Genomic DNA, 22360 nt, shown 5'->3' on the forward strand with positions numbered 1-22360 from the left:
CCCCCGCACCGCGAGCCGCAGGCAGTGTACCCGGGATGACACCGGGAGCCAGCGCGGCCGCGGTGGCTGCGGCAGAGCTCGCTGCTCGGGCCTGGCAGGTGGGCGGTCAGGGGTGGGGGCTGCCCGGTATCACCGGCAATGGGCTGCGGTGTGGTAGCTCTGCCAGCGTCTCACCAGATGCGGAGAGAGCGCGCGGTGCCTCCCGCCCCGGGGATGCTCCCGCACGGGCGGTGCGGGGCGAGTGGGCGAAACCCTCGGTCCCCCGCGTAACGTCCCGGTTGGCGGCCCCGCTCCGCCGGCCCCTCCCGCCGGGGCGCCGCAGGCCGGCTCCCGGTCGCACGTGGCGCGGCGGCCGCCCGCCCCCCGGCCCACGTGTGCCGCCGCGCCGCGCCGTGCAGTGCCGTGCCGTGCAGTGCCGTGCCGGCTCCCCGCTGCAGTCCCGGGGCGGCGGGCGGGCGCTGCGGTGCCGACACAGCGGCATGGCGGCGGCGGGCCCGGGGCGCGGCGGCGGCGGCGGCTGGGGCCGGAGCCGGGGCGCCGTGCTGCTGCTCTTCTTCTCGCTGTCGCCGCGGCCGCCGGCCGGGGCCGCCTGGCTGCTGGGGCTGCGGCCCGAGGACACCACGCCGGGCCGGGTGTCTCTGGAGGGCGGCGCGGTGCAGGCGGCGGAGGGCAGCCGCTTCCTACTGCGCCTCTACTTCCAGCCGCCGCCCGAGGGCAACGGCAGCCGCGGGCCGGCGGGGGAGCGGGAGCCGCGGCTGGTCTTCATCGAAGAGGCGGCGGCGGGGAGCACGGCGACGCGGGGCCCGGCGGAGCGGTGCCGGGAGCGCAGCGCCTGGGCCTCGGACGTGGAGGTGGTGGGGCCGCTGCGCTCGGGCGGCGCGGCGGGCTCGGCGCTGGCCGAGGTGCGGGTGCGGGAGCCGCGCAAGGGCGAGGCGGCGGCGGCGCCGGGCGGGCGGCTCTTCTCGCTGTGCGCCTGGGACGGGCGGGCCTGGGCGCATCACGGTGCGGCGGGAGGCTTCTTGTTGCGGGTGCAGCCGGCCGCCCCGCCGCTCGGCACTTGGCTGCTGCCGCTGCCCGAGGCGGGCTGGTTGCGGGCGCTGGGCGCCCTGCTGCTGCTGGGGCTGTCGGCGCTGTTCAGCGGGCTGCGCCTCTCGCTGCTCTCGCTGGACCCGCTGGAGCTCCGCGTCCTGCGCAACAGCGGCTCGGCCGCCGAGCGGGAACAGGCGCGGCGGGTACAGGCGGTGCGAGGCGGCGGCGGCACCTACCTGCTCTGCACGCTGCTGCTGGGGCAGGCGGGGGCAAACGCGGCGCTGGCCGGCTGGCTCTGCGCCTCGCTGCCCGGCGGCGGGCCGGTGGTGGCGGCCGGCGGGCCACGGGGAGCACCCTGGCTGCCGGTGCTGCTGTGCACCGCCGCCGTCTTCCTGGGCGGCGAGGTGCTGCCCTACTCGGTGTGCTCGCGGCACGGGCTGGCCATCGCCTCCCGCACGCTCTGCCTCACCCGGCTGCTGATGCTGGCAGCCTTCCCCCTCTGCTACCCGCTCAGCCGGTTGCTGGACTGGGCGCTGCGGCAGGAGCTCAGCGTCTTCTCTACTCGGGAGCGGCTGCTGGAGACGCTGCGCGCCGCTGGCCCCCACGGCGACCTGGTGCGAGAGGAGTTGGCCATGGTGCAGGGTGCGCTGGAGCTGCGCACCAAGGTGGTGGAGGATGTGCTGACACCGCTGGCCGACTGCTTCATGCTCCGGGCCGATGCCGTGCTGGACTTCGCCACCGTCTCTGAGATCCTCCGGTCTGGCTACACCCGCATCCCAGTCTATGAGGGTGACCGGCGCGACAACATTGTCGACCTGCTCTTTGTCAAAGACCTGGCCTTTGTCGACCCCGATGACTGCACTCCCCTGCAGACTGTCACCCGCTTCTACCGCCGCCCACTCCACTGCGTCTTCAACGACACACGCCTCGACACGCTGCTTGAGGAGTTCAAGAAGGGTGAGGCCGCCGGGCCGCTCCCCCACGGGCTTCCCCTGCACCCCTCTGCACCCCCAGTGATTTCCAGGTCAGCAGCCCCGCATGGCCTCCTGGCAGGAAGTGGCAGGTACCAGGGATGCTGGGGGGAATTGGTCCCTGCATGTGCTGGTGTGGCGATGACCCTGGTGTCAGCTGGTGGAACATCCTCGGGTGGATTGAGGGCCAGCAGTGCCCTTGATGTACCTGTGGTGTTATGGAGACTCTAAGAGCCTTTAGCCTCACAGGTTGCTTGCTCTACAGGTGAGCCTGTCCCCTAGGGCTGATGTGTCTGTCGTGGTCTGACAGCATGGGCATGGTACCTGCCTTGCACCGTTGCCCAGACAGCATTCTCTGCTCTGTTCTGTGTGAAGGAGTTTATGACAGGAAATTGCATCTCATTACTTAGCTTTCACATTTTCAGCTTAGCAGTGAGAAGAAGGTCTATAAAGTGTTTCTGTGCAAGTGGTTTAAAGGAAGAAGAAAAGATTACGCCCTTAGAAAGAGCTGTACTTTTTTTGCAGCTGTGACAGCATTCATAATGCAGCAGCTGCCAGCAGCCCTAGAGATGCTGAGAGCTGTATTTCATTAACCATACCTTGAGAATACACACAGCATGTGTTTTTGCCTCCCACTGGGAACTGGGTTTTGCCGCGTGCTACTCACTACGTCATACTGTGGTGAGTGAGTCTTTAAGAAATGGCTGCAGCAGTGACATTCTGCATTATGTAATGTGGGAGGGCAGCACTTGGCTTCTGGGCTGCCTGGCGCCGCTCTGCCGCAGGCAGAGCAGGTCATGTGAGAATGGCCAACCTGGTCCACTCCAGAATCAGAGAAAACCTCTCTGTGAGTCACATCCGTGCTCGTTTTTAGAGCTGGGAGGAGGAGAGGATAGGACATTTCTCAGTGTGCCAGGAATGTGATCATCGGATACATGCAGGTCAGCATCTTCTCCAGAGATGCTCAGCTGTGTCCCTACTACCTCTCAGGATCACAGGCAGAGAAGATCTATGTGGCACCACTTGCCCTCTCTGCCCCTCAGCAGGACTGGAGACTCCCAATGGTGAAAATCAGAAAATTCCTGGGTTTTATACAAGACTGTTAGCAAAAGCATTGAGACTGTTCTCTGGGTTCTACCTTGGTGAGCTGCAGTAGTCCATGCCTGCCCCCTTCTCCCCATGCCATTTGTCTCTTGTCTTCTTAATTCCTTATGTGCTTCGCAGCTCCTTCTTAACTGTGTTTTCCTGTAACAGCACTGAAGTTCACCTGAGGTCTCTTTTACCTCTCTCTTGTCTAGAGATGTCAGATGACTTTAGCACCCTCTCCCTTGGTCAGACTCCCCTGCATTTTATCTGATTTACTTTGATACATTTCCCTTTCCAAATTTGTTCTATAGCCTGGTACCCTATTGATCAATAGACCTGTAAAAATGGACTTGTGGTTGCCTAGTTTCCTGCCCTTTGCTTTCTTTCCTCTCTGCCCTCCTTAAACAGAGCTGTTTCGTGTGTGCTGCTTGCTGAGCTCACAGGTAACAAGCCTTGCTACCTGCCCTGCACTTTCATATGCTGGTCTTCATCTCAGATGAAGATTGCCCATCCTCCTTTAACTTTGCTCCATTAAACTCTTGACATATCACTTCAGACTATCCCTCCTTTACATCTGTCTGCCATTGTGACCTTCTGGGGTATTTTGCTACAACCCTTCTTTAGAGCTCTCCCTGAGCCCTTTTTCTGTTCCCACCTCACTTCTCCTTGTCTTTTCCAGACTACATGGCTGAAAAGCCTTGCTTTTGGTCCTAGTATCTAATTCAGCATGGTCTTTAGCAATTCCAGCTCTTCCCCCAAATGTTCTTCCCAAGTGTTGATGTTTTCTTGAGATTCATCTTTCCCCTATTTGTAGGCATTTGGTCATGCCTGGCACCCTGAGTTTGCAACCCCACAACCCAGCCCTGAACCCTCCTAAGCTCTCTTTTCCCAGTTCCAAATGCAGGTCCTCATGCTGGCACCCATACTGCGACAGATGTTAGCTCCCAGCTGCCTTCAGCCCCATCCACTGCTGCGTCAGCCCTGTTCACTTGACTATTTAATTTCTAAAATAAAGATTTCCCGTTTGTAATTAAGAATCTTTATCACTGTCTCCTTTTCTGTGTCGGTTTGAATTATGGTGAAGTATCTTTTTTGATCCAATCAAGGTTGCTTTCTATGGCCAGGTCTTCTGAGACACCTCCACTAATTAGAAAGTAGGCTGATTGCTTGTTGGCACAGCGAGTGCTTAATGAAGGCATTCATCACTTAGCACATCCAAGGAGCCTGCAGGACAGCAAATGCTCCCACTGATAATGCCCAGCCACTTTCTAGGAAATGAAAGTCTCTGGTAAGGATGGGCAGCCATAACCGCCTCCTGGTCCTTATGTCCCTGACAAGCCTTTAGAAAAGCAGTTTTTCTTTCTTTCTCCTATGACGGACTCAAATAGTTTTCATATCCTTGTTGTGGGTTGAGGCTGGCCAAATGCCAGGCACCCATGACAGCCACTCACTTGCTCCCCCCTGCCACAGCTGGTCAGAGGAGAGGAAAAAATTTAAGTGAAATGGTCTTGAATTGAGATAAGGACCAGGAGGAAACATTCCAAGGGCAAAACAGGCTCAACTAAGAGTTATAAAGTGAACTAATTACCAATGGAGTCAGAGTAGGATAATGAGAAATAAAATGAGCCCTTAAGCCAGTGTTCTTCCCCCCAACCCCTCCCTCCTTCCCACCAAAAGCACAGGGAACAGGGCATGGGAGGTTTGGTCAGTTTGTCACTCAAGGTTTTCCTCCACTGCTCAGGGAGAGGAGTCCTTCCCCTGCTGTGCTGTGGGGTCCCTCCCATGGGAGACAGTTCTCCGTGAACTTCTCCAGCTTGGGTCCATCTCACGAGCAGCAGTCCTCCTAAACTTGCTGCAGCATGGGTCACCGTTCCACGGGGTGCAGTCCTCCAAGGACAGGCTGCTCCAGCCTGGAAGCAGGGGCTCCCTCTCTCCATTTTGTCTACCACAACCTCCTCCAGCATGGGGCACCTCCTACACGGGCTGTGGGTGGATCTCTGCATCCCCCATGGGCTGCAGGGGCACAGCTGAGGAAGAAGACCCCATGGTCTTCACCACGGACTGCACAAGAATCTCAGCTCCTGCACCTGGAGAACCTCCTCCTTCTCCACTGACCTTGGTGTCTCCATGTTTTTTCCCACACATGTTCTCACCTCCTCTTCTTCTCTGGCTAGGAAAAACTATGTGTCCCTTTGTTCTGATTTTCTTCTTAAATATGTTATCATAGAGGCATAACCAACCTCTCCAGCTGGCCCAGCTTTGGCCAATGGCATGTCCATCTTCAGAGCCATCAGAGATTGGCTCTGCTGGACATGGTGGATGTTTCTAGCAGCTTCTCACAGAAGCCACCTTTGTGGCCCCCTGCTACCAAAAAACAGGCAAAGTAAAACCAACACAATCCTTTACTTCTTTTTGTTATCATAATGTTTATACAAAATACCTATAACATTTTATATCTTTCTTTCCTGGATGGCAATGTGTACTTCTGAGCTGTTTCACTAATGATTAATGTTCTGCTACATCCAATATACCTATAATGTCATTTTTTTGCATAATGTGTAAGTAACACAATTTCACTGCCAGAGTTTCTTGCCACAGTACACAAACATTTGTTCTTTCTTACTGAAAATGTCAAGGCATTATTAAATACAGCACTTTGGGACTCTTGCTCACACCTCCAACAGCACTTTCATTTTCTGTCTCCTCCTCCTCACAATATCACACCATTATCCTTTTTTACCTGAGGCATTTATTTTCTTTTGCTGTTCTGTCCCAGCTATGAAGATAATCAGCTTTTTTTCCTCTCCAGTCTTTAATAGCATGGTTTGAGGGGAAGATTTCCTTCATTTGTTTCTAGGTATGCTCACACTAACCTCGTTTGAGTGCATTGGTGTTTACCTTGATTTTAATCCACAGGTGTGTCATAAACTGCCTCTCCCCCAGCAGGACCTTGTGTAGAAGGGATTACCTTCCACAGATCTGTAGCATGAGCCTTCCATTTAATTTAACATATAAATTGCATTAAACAGTAGCATACACTCAGTAGCACCAAGGGAGCTACTGGCCCAGTGTAGTTATGGTGCCCAAGAATGGCTGTGAGCTCCTGGTTAACAAAACCTGGCCCCTGCTCCTCACAGCAGAACTGGTCAAACTCTTCACATCTGCCTTTTCACAACCCTGCTGTCACGGCCATTGCTTGATTTCTCTTTCAGCACTAATTCTTTGCAGTGAGGTGGTTAAATTGGGGCTCCCGATGGGAACTGGGAAAAACCCAGAGAAGACTCCAAACAGCAGCAGAGGGGTAGTCTAGCCTGCAAGAGAATAGTTTAGACTTCAACCCACAGCCTGAATGAGGAGGGCAGCTCCAAAAACCATGTAGAAAAACAATATTACAGCAGTGTGAGACAGGCTCAGATGAAGGAAGGAAATACTTGTGCTACAATACGGTTTTGACTTCATCTTCTAATCAAAACTCAGCAAAAAGAACTCAGAAATAATGAGGGTTGGACACCCAATCTGCCATCTTTTCAGGGAAACTAGACAGGGTCTTTTATAGCAGACCTACATTTTTGTGCAGCATTTACTGAGAAGTGCTAAGTGGAGGATCCTATAAAAAATGTGTCCCCTCTTCACTAGAAATAAGAAAACACATACCAGTACAGTAATTTTGCTACCTGCAGCCTGGTGAAAGAAGATGAAAATACTGAAGGAGTGAAGAAAATTTGAGACAATTTGTTGGCAATTTGTATTTGTACACCTTGGAGTACCTGGCTTTATTCTAGGCTCCCAGGAGAAAATACCTAATACACAAAAAAAATAACTGCACAGTATTTAACAAGCTAAAGCAATGTAGGGAGGCAGATGAGCTTCCTGTAGGATAAACTTCACCTAGGGAATGTGGAGCAAGAAGGGAAGGTTTATGCATTTATTCAGTGTGAAATGTTGTGGGTGATACAATCTGTTTCTCCTCCTCTCTTGAAGACAGCCAAGCAGTGAGTGTTGCAGCTCCAGTCCGGTGATATAACTCCTCATGGGAACCTCTTCTGTGAGGTCCACCTCCTTGTTTTGTAGTGCCTCTGGGAAGTCATAGTCTTGTCCCTTCCTCAAGTTGTTCATGGGTTTTGTTGACTGATTTCCTGGGGGAGTCTATACACAGCAGTGGCACCTTTCAGCAAGTAACTTTCCTCTGTCAGAGGAACAGTAAGAGATTTGCTCTTATGTTCACTTTCCTCCAGCAGGGCAGAGGCTGAGCTGCAACTCAAATTAGCTTTCTGTGGCTTGGCATCTTTTAAGACTTACTAAAAATAAATTCTCCAAACCCCAAACTTTCAGGCTTAGCAGGGAAAACAGCCTGTCCTGTGGAGGACAGCTTTGCCCTAGGGTCTGTCTTTATATTTAAAAATGCTCCACGGCCTCTATTAGACTTCTGCAAATTGAATGTATCTGAAGAAGGTGCTTACACTTGCCAGGAATTGGGGTCAATACCATTTTTTGTGCCATCTTTCTGAACCTGCAGGCATTGCAAGTACACAGTGTTGCTTCAAATTTACCTCAGCCTTCAGGAGATTTCTGCAAGTGTTATAGTCACTCTCCTGGGCATCTTGATGAAACTGAAGCAATGACCTCCCTAGGCAGCTGTATGGGTTAAGGAGCTGCTTTTACTCAGGAACTATCACCTACACATCCTCTGGAATGTGATTGCCAGGCTGAGAGCAAGCAAGTTGCTGATAGACAAAAAATGGTTTTGGTGTCTTGTGCTGCAGCTCTGCCTGAAACATTACTGTGCTTTTCCCCCCAGACTGTGCTAAATCTTACTGTGTAAACCCTGGACTGCTCTACCCCACCCCAGTAATCCCAGGATCAGGCATGCTCTGGGGAGGCATTCAGCAAAGGAAGAAAGGAGCCAAGTCCTTGGGTGAGAGGTGCCCTGCCACCCATTTCCCTCTTCCTAGCTGTCAAAGGCACCTTCATACTGAGCCATGGGATACCCAGGAGGTCAGAGCCCTGTTGCACAACAGATGGAAGATGAGGTTCTGTGTCCCCTCTAATCTCCCCCTTACCCTCCTGATCTGCTTTGTCAATGGTAATAGATCAGCCATTCCAACTATTCCATCTTGTTTGCAGTTTTTCTTAGAATTAGGAAAAGCATAAAAGGAGAATACGAGAAAGGCTACAGACAGATGTAAGCAGGTGAAGTTTTTGTCTCCCAGAACCTTCTGGGTTAGGTTAGGATTTACAGTTTTTCCTTCACATAATTCTGATTCCTGTAGAGCTGGGTGCCCCTGCAGCCCTCTTGGTTATTTCACCCCTGCTTAGGTGTAGAAATGCATCTCCTCTAGATGCATATGTGGTTTCACCCTTGGTGCAGAGTTGTGGTAACACAAGAGCACACTCACACACATTTCCAGTTCAAGTTGTTCCAGTCAGGGTCCTCACTTTCTTCAGATGCAGGTTGGCAAGAGGGCACAGAGAAGCTGACAGCCCTTGTGAAGAGCTCTGAAGAAAAGCACACAAAATAGATTTCAGTTACATCATGGTTGTTTCACAAATCATCCTTATTTTAAAATTATTCTTTTTCTTTTTTGCCTTCCATTTTGTAGCTGTAAATGGATAGTGGCTTGTGCCTGTACCTTTGATCTCCTAATAACAGCTTCAGATCTCACCATAAAATTTATGAAAATGAATTTCATGCTCAGGATGTTCATCCCGTGGAACAAGAGACAAGGCTAAAACATCTTTAACATTCATCTGGCAGGGTACTTGCATTAAAAAAATTGATAAAGAAGTATTCTGGGCTCTATTTGGACCCAACTGCACTTTATTTCCCAGAAGTCAGGGCATTTCCATGTGTTCAGACCCTGTTCTCTCATTGGGGAAGATGCTTTGAGGTGGATCTGTGAGCCCAAGGTCATTTAGGTGCCTATGAAAAACAAGGCTCCTAAAAATGGGCATAAAAGCTTTGGATATCTGTTCAGATGCTTGCTCCATCTGGAAGCTCTCAGCTGTTTATATTAGCTCTGTAATTTAGCATTTTGAGGCATTAACTTTCCACTGAAGCTGTTGTTTGAAAAGAGCAGATTTCATGTAGCTCATAAAGAATTTAGTGCAGTTGTATCCCATGCTGAGCAGACACTTAATCACCTATAGACTTCCTGTGCGAGAGCAGTCCTGCGGAGGCCAGCGGAGCTGCTCGCACAAGGAAAGTTAATTGCCCATTTGTTCTAGCATTTGCCAAACCAGGGCTTTGATTCTCAAGTGTTTCACTTGCTTTTCTGCATCAGCGATAACCCTATAAAGTTCACGTGTGACAGCTTGGTAGCGGGGAAGCAGCTCACCCTTGTAATTCGTCTTATTTGAGCTATCAAGCAGTGGTACAAGAGCAGGGTTTCTTAAATCAGTTTTACAGATGTTAAAGCTGTTTTAAGCCAAGTTTGGGGGGTTGTTTAAATGATTTATCTCCCTCTGTTGTGCTCCCCCTGGGGCTGACCTGCTGGATAATGGCTGCAGAGGAGAATGTGACCTCTCGGATGTCCTCAGGTCTTGTCCCTGTGCCACCCTCCGTTAGGCATTGCTTCCATCTCATAAAACTGCCCAGATTCTGCCCTGCTACATGCTTTAAAGGCCACTGCTTTTCCTCCTGTGCAAGTGTAGCTGCTCCCAGGGCTGGGCAGAGAGATATTGCTGAGTTTGGCAGCATTGCTAAGGAGGGAGCAAGCCATGACCATACAGCCAGGGCACCTGCAAACCCTCCATCGAAATTCATGGGGTCTGTTAAAAAGCTGATGGGAGGAGATTCAGGACCCAGTCAGGTCAGGGGGGTGGGACACAGCTTTGCAAATGATCTCACATCTCTCAGGTGGGAAATCAGGGCATGTCAGCCCTTTCCCAGAGGGGACCAGCTGAGAGCAGTACTCACTTGAAAGGACAGGGATTGGCTGGCATTCAGTGCTTTTTGTGACATGGAGACCAGCTGGCCAGGCATGGGCTGGGATCAGCTCTCTCGGTATGGGCAGGAGCAACCAAATTGAACTGCAACAATTTTCCATTGTTGGGTACCTGCTCCACTTCCAACATGGGTGTTAGCCTGGAAATGTAAACCTGGGGGTTTAAAGTGTGAATACAAGTGTTTATTTTCTGTGAAAACTCTTTCTGAGAACTCTTGAGTGCTCTAACAGCCCTGCTGGCTCTGCCCCCAGCTCGGTGGAACTGTGGGTCTCCTTCCAGGCTAACAGTGCTGGGTTATTTCTAAATAATCTCATTTGCAGCTATGTGAACATGAAGCTGGAACCACATTTCTAGTGTGAATTGCAGTGTCAGTGTAGGTGTTTGGCCAAAAAAAGAATTGCCTCCATCACTCTCTGACTGCCTTTAAGTAGCACCTAAGCTTTTTGTAAGGGCTTGGTGGTTTTGGGTTGCATGTAAATGTCATTAACAACAAGCTCTCAGCCAAAAGAAATAACTTCTTCCCTCTCCTAGCTCACACAAGGGCTTGTAGGAGACCAGATGGCCCCAGTGTTTGGGAGCAGAGTTTGGCAAAGGAGACATTTTCAAATGCTGGACTTTGCTAAGATGAAACGTAGCTGTTGCTGCTGTCTTGCAGCCAACTCCTCTGCTTCTTTCTTTTTAAGTGTCATGTTGCTTTATTGCCCACTAAACAGACAAGATGCGCAAACCTATGCATGAAAGGAGTGAAACAGCCCAGTGAATTTTCACTGCCCCAAGGCTATTGATTTGGTTTTTTAAAGTGCATCTAGCATTGCTACTTGCTGCAATGTTATGTTCTCATTTCTAAATCTGTAGGCGTGGGAGGCAGCGAACTGCTCTCTGAAATCTTGCAATAAAAACTTGGTATGAGGAGGAGGGAATTTATACTGTGGAAAATGCCCAAGATTTTCTGTGAGAAATGTATAACGCTGATTTCGGCTGAGAAATGTCGTCTGCTCGTCTCAGATCCAGGGCAGGGTTATTTGAAGGTCACATGGTCCCTAGCAAGACGTGTTTGTGGGACTGCCAGGCTGCTCTGGGTGTGTTTGTCCCTGCACCTCTGCAGGAACAAGCCAGGAGGCACCGCGGGTAAGGAAGGAGCTGCACACCAGGCAGGAGCCCACCCTATTACATCTTTATGCAGATATACTCTTCACATGTCTCGCTGGGAGCAGCAGGAGAGCTTGTTGGGATGGGTTTATGGGAGAAGCAGGGGCAGCTGCATTGCAGAGGGGACCTGGCCCTGGTTTTGGTGACCATTGCTGCTCAAGGAGGTCAGTTCTGAGCCCATGGGGAAAATAAGGTGTTTGCAGCTTTCCAGAGGTCCCTGCAGTGCTTTTGGGTTTGTGCAGGCATTGCAACAGGACACCCCAGGGATGTGGAGCAAACAGAGGGAGGAGAAGGTTTTGGCTGTACACCTGTGAGGATGCTTTTAAGTAAAACTAGAGGTTCATAAGCTGCATGCACTGAGCAGTGTAGGAGACACACAGGCAGTAAGAAAACCAGTGCTGTTCATTGGCAGCTCCAGGAATACATTGGAGCTAGAAACCTAGAAGTTGTTTGTGGCTTGGAAGTTGGGTTCTGGTCAAGATGCTGAGCAGGAGCATAAATCAGAGCAATCAGTAAAGGAAGGGAGACATTGAAAAAGTCAAAACAGCTTACAGAGAGCTGGACATGAAAAAACAAATAGAAATGTTTCAAGTATGCCAAACCCAAGAAACTTGAGAATGTGTCAGCAGAGCTGCCAGCTTGCAAGGGAGAAGTGAGAAAGCTGAAACTGTGATCCAGGAGCACTGGAACTTCCAAGCAGGAGTCACCATTTTTGCAGCTGAAGGTCCTGGTCCCACTCTGCTTATTTAAGGCAACAAAAAGGAGATGCTGTCAAGGGCAGGGCTTGGAGAAGAATTTCAGGTGCAGCCTGATGGCTTGAAAAGTGTTCAGAGGCTGCATCCAGATGGTTCACCCAAGAGTTCTGCAGGAGCTGAGCTGAAAGCTGCAAACAAACATACATGTTTCTGCATAAAAACCAGCTGCTGTTTCAAGGAGATGGAGGCTTTGCTCGTATTTTAACAAAAACCTTAGGACTGGTCTAGACAGTGATGGATAGAAAGATGAGGGGGAGCTGTTCTTGGCAATTTAATAGGAAAGATAATTAGTAGCAGAATGAGAAAACACCAGGAGGATAAGGGAAATCAGTAGAGCCAAGGACACATTCACTTTTCTGTGTTGGAGAACATTGTCTCATTGCTCTGTTAAGAGTTGTCTCATGCCAGTGAAGCTGAGGGTAAGGAGGAGATGGTATAATGTACACTTCATTCCTGCACAGGAGGCTGTCAGAGCTGAACAGAGTGACTCACAGCCTGGGTAAAGAAAGAAGGTGGCCCCAAAAAAGAGTCTACATCTACAAATCAATCTGGGCAGCATCTGCCCTGTTAGGATGGGCTGTGTGTCTAGCCCTTCTCCTTGGGGGTGGTTTTGGATGATAGTGTCTGCTGTGATCTGTGCCTCCCACCAAACCCTGTCCACCTGCCTGCCCTCCGTGCTGGGGACTGCTCTCAGGATCTTCGGGGTGGGTGTCTCACTGCCACTCTGCTCTTCCCCTGCAGGCAAATCCCACCTGGCCATCGTGCAGCGGGTGAACAATGAAGGGGAAGGAGACCCGTTCTACGAGGTGATGGGCATTGTCACCCTGGAAGATGTCATTGAGGAGATCATCAAGTCCGAGATCCTGGATGAGACGGATCTGTACAGTTAGTGTCCCAGAGCAGCTACTGCGGTTGCAGGAGCCAGGGTGGGAGCCTGCACAGAACAGACAGGCATGTGGGTAGGAAACAGGCCAGAGCAAATCGTGGTCCTTCCCCACAGTAATTCACTGTCATGATGGGAAAGACAAGAATGATGGAGAGATGTTGGTCAGGTGTCAGGGTGTCTTGAATGCTCCAGGCAGAGAGGTACCAGCATCAGCAGCTGGTGGCTGGGCAGGGCCTGACCTAGGAACATCTACATTGGGCATGAAATCCTATGGGTGATTCTCAAGCTCATTTGCAACTCCGGGTGATGCATCCAGCCGGAACAACCCAGGATTTGTTCTTGAGTGTTTCATGATCCCACTCCCTGCCCAGGGATCTGCTCCCAAGGCTGGATACACAGCATGTTTTATGTGTCCCACTGCTCCATCTGCTGCTCCACAGCAGCCCTGCCAGAGGGTGCAGCATGACATTCCTGTCCATACGTGTGCATGTGAGGTGGGGCCCTGCAGCTGCAGCAGCTTTGTGGCTGCTGCAGGTGAGTGACTGCTCGGCTCTGCTCTGCTCTGCCTGCAGCTGACAATCGGAAGAAGGAGCGGGTTCCCCACCGGGGACGCAAGCCCCAGGATTTCTCCATCTTCAGGCTCTCAGAGAGTGAGATGAAAGTGAAGATCTCCCCGCAGCTCCTCCTGGCTACCCATCGGTTCATGGCAACAGGTACACTTGCCCTTGTGCAAGCCCTGCAGCTGTCTGCAGCAGCACCAGCCCTGCAGGGCATCCCTAAGCCATTCCTGGGTCTGGGTCCCCCCCACTGAGCAGGTTCCACCTGCCTGGACCTACAGCCTGGACATCCCACTTCCCCCCAGTGTGGGTCTGCATTTGGCTCCCCTCAGGGCAGTGGGTGCTTAGGCTGCAGGAGTCGGACCGTGCAGCTCAGAGGATGAGGTGTTCCTGGCAGTCCTGGACCTGCTGAGCATAGCATGTGTGTATTGCCTCCCCTCTAGAAGTGGAGCCTTTCAAGTCCCCCTACCTCTCTGAGAAGATCCTGCTGAGGCTCTTGAAACATCCCAATGTCATCCAGGAGCTCAAGTATGACCGAAAGAACAAGAAGGCAGCGGAGCATTACCTCTACCAGCGCAACCGCCCCGTTGACTACTTTGTTCTCATCCTGCAGGTACCTGGGGCAGCAGCAAGCATAGGGGCATGGCCCCATTTTCTCCTTGCCACCTTGTCCTGGGCTAATTCTGCCAGCAAAGATGCCCATCCTCTTGTATGGTCCCTGCAGCACTGGGTGGGTCAGTGGCTGGGAGCACAGGGTGCCTTTCTTAGAGGGTTTTCCTCCTCCTTCCAGGGGAAAGTGGAGGTGGAGGTCGGCAAGGAAGGACTGCGGTTTGAGAATGGGGCATTCACCTACTATGGTGTCCCTGCCATCATGGCTGTTGTCTCCTCAGGTGAGGCCTCTGTGGGCTCCCTCTAGCCCTGCCTTTGCCTCAGCAATATCCATGGAGGCTAAGCTGGCTAGTGCCAGAAGAAGGGGCTGGCCATGGGATGGGGTGGCCCTGCTTCGGGGTATGGGGCAAGCAGGAATCCTTCCTCTGCTATTCCCACACCTCCAACTGTTGTTTCAGATAATGATGTGCGAAAAATGGGAAGCCTGGGAGGATCCTCCTTCCTATGTAAGTATTTTGGAACAGGCTGAGGCCCTAAAACCTCTCTGCAGCTGGAGGAGCAATGGCTTTTCTCCATCCAGGAAAGCAGCTCACACTCTGTGCTGAGGTCACCCCTTAAAGAGCTTGACAGAGAAGAAACATACTGAGGGGCTGATGCAGAAAAGTCCCCAGAGAATGACTTGGGGGTCCCTTTGAGGTCCCTTTGATGTCCTTTTGAAGTTTCCACCATGTGCTATGTGTCTGCCAGTGGGTCCCAGCATGGCTGGCATTGCAAAGGGCAGTACCCACTGGTGGGTGTTATGCTCCTTCTAGGTTTTCAGCATAACATCTCTAGACCCATTTGGCTGCCTGTGGCTCAGAGCACAACCTGAACATGGGCCCTGCATTGGGCTGCTTGGGAATTGCAGAGATGGCTTGATTTACCTGTGAGTTATTTGCACATAGTGGTGGGAAATTAGCCAAGTAGATGCCCCAGTGCCTATAAATTCCCTGCCCACAGAGCTGATGGGTTAAGAAGCAGATCCCCTGCTTGCAGGAGTTAGGAGGGAGCTCTGATTATGGGAGACTGTGGGGTACCCCTTTCTTTGCCATAATCCCTGCAAATGTTTAGTTCCTGGCAGCTCAGAAGCAGGTTGAGGTGCTGCCCAATCCCATTCCATCACATCTCTCATCCAATGCCCAGATGTTGCAGTCAGATTGGCAGTACCAATGGTAAGCCAAGATGTTCTGGGTGCCTAACCAAAACAGGAACCTACTAAAATCAATCTTTAGGGAGGTGTAAAGAGGAATGTCATCAAGAGAACAGGGGGAGTCTCTTGGGGCAGGTGACTCATTCTGGTGGGTCCCAGTCTTTCTGCAGCTCCAGGGTTCACCTCTTTCCTGCTGCTTGCTCTGCCTCCATGCAAAAAGCTGGCTCGTGGACTGATGGATTAACCCTTCAGTGCACATTGCTGCTCTGCTGTGTGTCTGCAGTGCTCTCGGTTTGCACAGAGGAAATCAATGAAGTGGCCGATTTCTGCCGGGCTGTTGCTGAATGGCCCAATATCCCCATGTCCTAGGTGACAGTCCTCAGGGCCCCACTGGGGCTCAGGCAGTCAGTGCTGCCCACGGGCTGTGGGCCAGGCAGGGCAGACACTGCTGCAGGAGCTGTGTCAGAACAGCCGTGCATGTCTGCAGTGCCGCCTGCTGGGACACTGCTCCTCAGGGCTCCTTTACTCCCATTGCTCACGCATGACACTGTCATGAGGTGTTTTCTGCCATGCAGCCATTCCTGCCTGCATTGGGACATGGCTCGTGTCACACCCCTGGCCAGCAAGGAAACAGGCCAGGAAGCAGAGGTGACAGGGCATCTCCCTTGTCAGGCTGGTGTCTTCTCTCGTCCTTGAAGGAAAGCCCAGAAGAAATGAGTGTGAGTAGTGTATCACAGCTGAGAATTCAGGCATTGGCCAAGAGCATTTAACAGTTTGTTATTAACTGTTGTTACACAACTGCTTTATCGCCAGCTGATCTTTGGCATTGGTGCCATGTGGTGACAAATGCTGTGGGAGGGTCAGGCAGTGGGAGCAGGGAGTCACTGCTAGTGTTTATCAACTTGTCCTTTGCTCCCTTCTGGACAAGGTCATTCTGGGCAGCGCTTCATGCTGGTATCTTTTTTATTTGCAGAATGATTTGATTCAGGGGAGGACACAGAACAGGAATTCCTGGAGGAGCAGCGGGGAGATTAGAAAAGGGGACTATAGGGCAAATTTCCTGGGGATTTTACATTTGAAGCAATTTTGAAACATTATCACATAGGCAGCAGATAGTTTCCTAGAGTATGGCAGCTGTGCTGCAGGCACAGTGGCTGGAGGTAGGGCAGGACACCTTGCGCAGGAGGGCTGGCAGCTGGGGGAATCATGGCAATGACTGGAGGAGGGGTCTGGTAGCCAGCAGGCTTGCATCTCCCACTACTTTAAAGGGGGGCAGTGTTAGTGGTGAAAGCAGAGACCAGGAATTGTTAAGGAGTGCATCACTCATCCTGTGTGTTGGTCTCTCTGTGCTCCTTCATCCCCTGTGGCATGGCCCAGCAATGCTGTGGAGGGCAGCAATCACCAGGAGGGGGAATGGCTTGCCCTAGAAATTGTCACTGCTGCTGTAACCCATGGCAATAAAACATGGAAAGTGAGTGTCTATGATTTACCTTCTCTGTGGCAATGGGTCAGGCAGCCCTGGATGCAGAGTCCTGGCTTCTTGCAGTTCCTGCAAGGATCAGCCCCTAGTGGGTTGCCCTTCTCAGCATCACCCTAAGGCTGTTGAGACCCAGGACCTTGCAAGGAACTGCAGGCAGCCTGACATGAATCCCTTTGCTTTGCATCACCCTGAAGAGCTTCTGCCAGCCCCTGTCTGCAGCTGTGGGGCAGTAGCTTTTGCAGAGCACATTCCTTCTCTGCCATGTGCCTGCACACACAGAAGCATCCCAGAGGCCAAGCACAGTGATTTAGCTTTCCCAGGTGGCATAAGCTGACCTCAAAGTCCCCTGTTCTGGTAGTGGCTAGTAAAGGGCTAGAGTTGAATGCCAGCACTTACCCCATGGGAGAAAGATGCTTCTTACTCATGCCAGGGCTCTAGGAAGTTGTGTGGCCCTGCAGACAGGCCTGGCAGGAGCAGTTCCCCCTGCCAGCCTCACCTCCCTTTATCTCACCACAGAGCAACGTGTTGATTTACAGCTTTCAAGTCTGTGTTCTTGTCAGTGCCCCTGGCCCCAAGACTGGCGAACACCTCCCCAGAGCAGAAGCAGGAGGGTGTGAAAGGGGTGGGAAGGGATGCTGGAGACAGCAGTGGGAGCTCAGCCTGGGACTGCTGGCACATGATTCTTTTTCTCATTCTTTCTTTTGGTCTGTATCCCACCCTTACCTCCATCCCTCACCTTTCCCCCGGGTCCTCTCCTTCCTTCTCCCTCCTCTCTCTGCAGTGCCTGTCTCAGTGTCCCGTACTTTTGCCTTCAGCAGAGGGGACTCCCTGGCTGGCTCTCCAGGTAACAGAGCATGGCTTTGGCCAGGGACCTCTGCATGTGGCAGGCTCTTTCCAGCACCCTGTCCACAGTGCCCCAAGCCCCCTCCACCCTGCATGCTGGGCAGTACCCACAGCACCCCTGGGCAGCCCCTTGCTGGTTGGAGCATTAGTGGCAGACAGGGGACAGCAGTTCTGTCACAGTCCTCCCCAGTATGATGCAAATCCCAGGAAGAATGGGTTGGGGACAAGGGGGGAGCCATGGACAGCTTGGGCTTTCTTTGGTGTGCACTTCTAAGAATTTGCTGCATTTAACATGTGGGGCTTTGACTTGATGCTTTTGGTGACAGTGACCTGCAGCCCTGCATGCCTGCTGCTGTGCTTCCCTTGCTTTCTGGTGATGCAACAGGGTAATGAAAGGGCATTTTAGCAGCAGAGCAAAGTCAGCACGACGTCACCCGTGCAAGGAACAAGCTGCTTTTGTTCCCTAATAAATCACTGACTAGACAAAATCCATCATGCTGGGTGTCAGAGGCCACACTGTGTGTCAGAGGCCATCATTCAACATGAGTGACAGGCCAGCTAGCCATGGCAGCCTCTGCTCCTGATCTGTCATAGTCGGGGTGAACAGGAGCATGCCCTTGAGGCAGGTTAAGCAAATACTCACAGGCTGCCGGCTGCAACCAGGAGTTGTGCCAAATGCGGTGCAGAAAGCCAGCATGAAAACGAGAGCTCTCAGTGACAGGCAGGCAGCAGCCCTAACCTCTGCTGCTGGCACCAGAGTCTTGCCTGCTCCCTTTGGTTTGTGTGGCACTGACATGGCAGTCTCGACACCAGCATGCACTGAGAAGGACTGGCTGTAGGTCCCCTTCAGGGCCCCTGCCAACCCCATGTTCTGGGGAATAGCCACTGGAGGTTACTGGTCCATACTGGCCCTACACTGGCACTGGGAACCCGAGCAACATCACGAGTGAGAGTGAGTGTTTGCCTCTCTGCTGTCCCCTCCTGCAGTGAACAGGTCACCGTCGCGCTGCAGTGGCCTCAACCGCTCTGAGTCCCCCAACCGGGAGGACTATGGAGGCAGCAGCACACAGCTCCACAGCAGCAGCAACAACATCTACACGCCCGACTACTCCGTGCACATCCTCTGCGATGTGCAGTTTGTCAAGGTATGGGCAGGGCTGGCAGGGACTGTCCCACCCTGGCCACCCCTGTCCAGGTGTGCTCTCTCCCCACTGTGCCCCAGGAGCCTGGCTGGTGCCCAGTGGGTGCTGGGAAGCCCTGCACTTACTCCTGCCGTTTGGAGGTTTGGGGCCACCGAGTCTCTGGGAGGTGCTGGTGGGGCTTGGTGCCCACTGAGCTGGGTGCACATGTCTGTGTGCCCAGGTGACCCGGCAGCAGTACCACAACGCTCTGGTGGCCAGCCGCATGGACAGCTCACCCCAGTCCCCCGACATGGAGGCCTTCGACAGGGATTCAACCAAGGCCTCAACTGCACGGGGAACCCCACAGACACCCAAGGACGACCCTGCCACCCTCCTGAATGAGAGGAACAATGTCATGTGTGAGTCACCCAGCAGCATTCCTTCCCTGCCAAAGGCCAATGCTGCATGTCCCCTGGGGGATCTGTGCTGGGACCCTCTGGCATGATGCACACAGCACCTCTGGGATGCAGCTGCACATGGAGTGGGGCACAGTGACATTTGCATGCACAGCTGTGCATGCCTGCACGTGCACACAGTGTGCAGGCTTGTAATTCCTCATTGCCATGCTCTCGTGTCCCCTGGGGTCCCTGGCAGTGGGACCTGCTGCCGTGGCTGGCATCGTGCCACGTCCTGCCCAGGGGACAGCACCTCCCTGCCCTGCTGTCACGCCTGCCCTGTGTCCCTGCAGGCAGCCGCTCCGAGGGGCTGCGCAGTCCCAGCGAGTCAGTGTTCCTGCGCATGGAGGGCATCCCCTTCATCCAGGAGGAGCTGGCTGACAACGAGGAGAACAGCAAGCGGCAGAGTGAGTGTGGCCGGGGGGCACACCCACCTGACCCCGGGGGTGGCGATGCCACAGTGCCCTGAGGCGCTGCAGCCATGCTGGGCTTTTGCAGACAGTGAGTGCTGCGGGACCGTCCTGGAAGCGGAGTCCCCGGGTAGAGAAGCCGGGACCAGCTCATCGCAGAGCAGTTCTGAGGAGGCGCTGGGCAGGAGGCTGCTGAGATCCCTCAGTGAGTGACTAACCCGGGGAGGGCACACCCAGGGTAGAGCCCTGCCTCCACACCCCACTGCCTTTGTCAGCAGCTCCCCAGCCCTGTGCTGGGGACACCCTGCATGAGGCTGGCGTGTAACAGGGGACAACCTGATTCCCTGTCAGTACCTCAGCAGCAGGCAAAACTGCACCTAGGGCTAGCTCAGGCAGAGCCAGTCATTGGGTCCTGGCCCAACCCTATGGACCTCTGTCCTGAGCACCCTTGGCTCCCAGCACCCCAGCCCTAAGCACCCTTGCTGCTGCAGGCGGGCGCAAGCGGCGGACGTCATCAGAAGGTGAGAAGTCACCAGAGGAAAGCTCCAATCTCGCCCCATTAATCACCTGAGCAGCAGCGTGGCCAGAGCACAGTGCTGGAGGCCCATGCAGACTGGAGGTAGGAACCTGCCTCTTGGTGCAACAGTCCTTCCCCATCAAGTGGGAGGTCACTCATTTTGAAGAGTGTAAAATCAAGTTTCGGGCAGCAAAGCCAAATGGTGTGGTTTGGAGCCCATGCAGGCATGCTTGTTGCTGGGGGCTGGAGCAGGGTCAAGGGATATAACAGCAGAGTGGATGTCAGACTGGAGAGAGACTTTGGCTTGTGTTTTCATTACAAGCCTCTGTCCACACCAGTATACCCCTGAACCTGGCTAGGAAAGGTGCTGCAGGCTTGAGCAGCAGCAGGTCAGGGAGGGCAGGCTCTGGCCACCTGCAGCAGGTGTTATGTCTTCCAGGTCTGCAGCATGGGGGTCTCCTGCCGTGAGTCTCATGTCCAGCAGCAGGAGGTCTGCACTCGCTCGCTGCCTGCCCGCCCGCTCGTGCCGCCCCTCCCTGCAGGACTTGTGCAGAGCCCCATCCCCAGGCGAGAAAGGATGTGCCCCTGGCAGGGCTGAACCACCCAGGCAGCCTGGACCAGCTAGCTGGAGTTCGAGGGCCCTTGCCCAGCTGCTCCCTGGTAGCATCTGGTCTCAAGGAAGAGGTGGAAAAAGGAAAGGTGAAAAAGTGTCTGTCACAGCATCCCTGCAGGCAGTGCAGGGAGGGGCAGCCCAACCCAGAACTGCCCTTTAACATCATTTCCCATCCCCATCCCAGCGAGGCCCGGAGCCCCTCGGTGCTGGGTGCTGCACAGATGTGGTCTCCACCACGAGGAGAATGTGCTATTTGGGGGTGCCACACGCAGCTCAGGGCCCCAGCACACGTTTGTGCCGTGCCTGGTGACACGCCCGCTTGCAGCGCCTCGCTCACGCTGACCATCGACACAGCCCAGCACCCCCGAAGCCCTGCTAGGCACAGGGCAAGGAGCCCCGCTCACCCCCGAGTGCAGCCCCCTCCCTGGGGAGGGACCTCTCCATGCTGCATTGGACCATCCTCCTCTCCACACACACCTGCTGGTGTGAGGGAGGCTCACACCAAGACTTCGGGGTGGTACAGACCAATCAGTAGTTTTTGTAGAGGCTCAATGCAACGGGGATATCAACATTAAAAGTGATTTTTCCCTGAGTGATGCCCTCTCTGTGTCCACAGGTGTAGGGAGAGATGCTAACCCCTCCCACCAGGCCAGGCTGCCTTCATACTCAGGGCCAGAGGTGGCTGGAGTAACAGGACTTGTCCTCACTGAAGGGAGCAAGAGAACAGGTCAGCAAGTGCTGCCCAATTTCTCGCTGTGGAGCTGGGCTCTCTGCCACTCTTGCTGCCAGGAGAGCACTTGGCAAGCAGAGAGATAAGCCACAGCAGAGCAGACAAGGACTGGGGGAAAATAGGAGTTAATTTCAGGCCATTGCAAACACAATAGTGGGATACACGTGCTGGAGTACAGCCTGACAGATAACGACAGAAACCTCATAGTCCACCCATGCTGATAAAACTTCAGCTGGAATAACTGCAGCCCTGTCTGGGCACTGCCCTAAGGAAACATACAGCAATTGAAAAGTGGACAGAGGAAAGCAGGGGCTGGAAAACAACCTACCCCAAAGGCTGAAGGAAATAGTGTCACTTAATCTTGACTGGTGAAGGACATGAAGGGAAGAGAGGAAGTTTTCAAATACATAAAAAGCTGTTGTACAGAGGAATGGAATAATCTGTTCTCTGTTGCCATGGTAAATGGGATAATTTGTAATGAGCTTACACCACAGAAGAGGAAAAATTTAGGTCACTTGCTAGGAAAAACAAGGTTGGTAAGACAAGCAAAGCACTGATATAGATCACAGGGGACGGGCCAGGCTTTTCACCAGGAGGTCTGTAAGGGCTGAAGTGTAAGCAAATATCATAAATAACAAAAGCAGAGTTGGTTCCTTATCTCCTCCTGAGGTCACCCCTAGAAGTCATCTTTTAACCACTTCCCCATCATTCCTGTTGTGAATGGACACCAAGAGGAGAAAGCTCCCCACCTACAGAGAGGAAAAACTGCCTCTGGCTCACACTCCTATATGACACGAACACTAATGGAAAAAGGACAGGCAAGAGACCCCAAGCATTCTGTGCAAACACAGCAGGGGAACAAGGCACCATTTTTGCCTTTTCTGTCTAAGCTGCAGCACAAGCAAATCCATCAGGGTAACAGTGACTACTGCTACCTGACCCAAGGAAAGGAGCTGCTCCCCTTTCTTCCCAACATCCTGTCAGGAGGCTGCTCTGTCAGCTCACAAATAGATCT

At 53.1% G+C, this 22360-nt stretch overlaps 1 protein-coding gene across 3 annotated transcripts; it reads left to right on the forward strand.

Moving 5' to 3' along the window:
• Nucleotides 1–376: 376 nt before the first annotated feature.
• CNNM1 (cyclin and CBS domain divalent metal cation transport mediator 1) lies at nucleotides 377–21207 on the forward strand. Of its 3 annotated transcripts, XM_085065089.1 has the most exons (13): nucleotides 380–1986; nucleotides 12677–12820; nucleotides 13394–13534; nucleotides 13822–13991; nucleotides 14169–14268; nucleotides 14446–14493; nucleotides 17438–17500; nucleotides 18487–18644; nucleotides 18862–19039; nucleotides 19369–19482; nucleotides 19574–19690; nucleotides 19977–20104; nucleotides 20442–21207. In XM_085065089.1, exons 1-12 carry the CDS (start codon nucleotides 480–482, stop codon nucleotides 20054–20056), a joined length of 2820 nt encoding a protein of 939 aa, XP_084921215.1. In that variant the 5' UTR covers nucleotides 380–479; the 3' UTR covers nucleotides 20057–20104; nucleotides 20442–21207. The 3 variants fall into 3 exon arrangements, with proteins under 3 accessions (XP_084921217.1, XP_084921216.1, XP_084921215.1); XM_085065091.1 differs by lacking the exon at nucleotides 20442–21207 and having other exon boundaries at nucleotides 377–1986; nucleotides 19578–19690; nucleotides 19977–20106; XM_085065090.1 differs by lacking the exon at nucleotides 17438–17500 and having other exon boundaries at nucleotides 379–1986.
• The last annotated feature ends 1153 nt before the right edge of the window (nucleotides 21208–22360 follow it).

Source organism: Lichenostomus cassidix, chromosome 6 (genome assembly GCF_008360975.1).
Source record: "Lichenostomus cassidix isolate B80296 chromosome 6, HeHo_3.0, whole genome shotgun sequence".
Lineage (NCBI taxonomy): Eukaryota > Metazoa > Chordata > Aves > Passeriformes > Meliphagidae > Lichenostomus > Lichenostomus cassidix.

Bases quoted from the DNA above. Each gene is read 5' to 3' on its own strand.
- CNNM1 (XM_085065089.1), top strand. From the start codon at position 480: ATGGCGGCGGCGGGCCCGGGGCGCGGCGGCGGCGGCGGCTGGGGCCGG. The intron at 17,501-18,486 runs GTAACAGAGCAT...CCCCTCCTGCAG, and splicing joins CTCCCTGGCTGGCTCTCCAG to TGAACAGGTCACCGTCGCGC. The intron at 19,691-19,976 runs GTGAGTGACTAA...TTGCTGCTGCAG, and splicing joins GAGGCTGCTGAGATCCCTCA to GCGGGCGCAAGCGGCGGACG.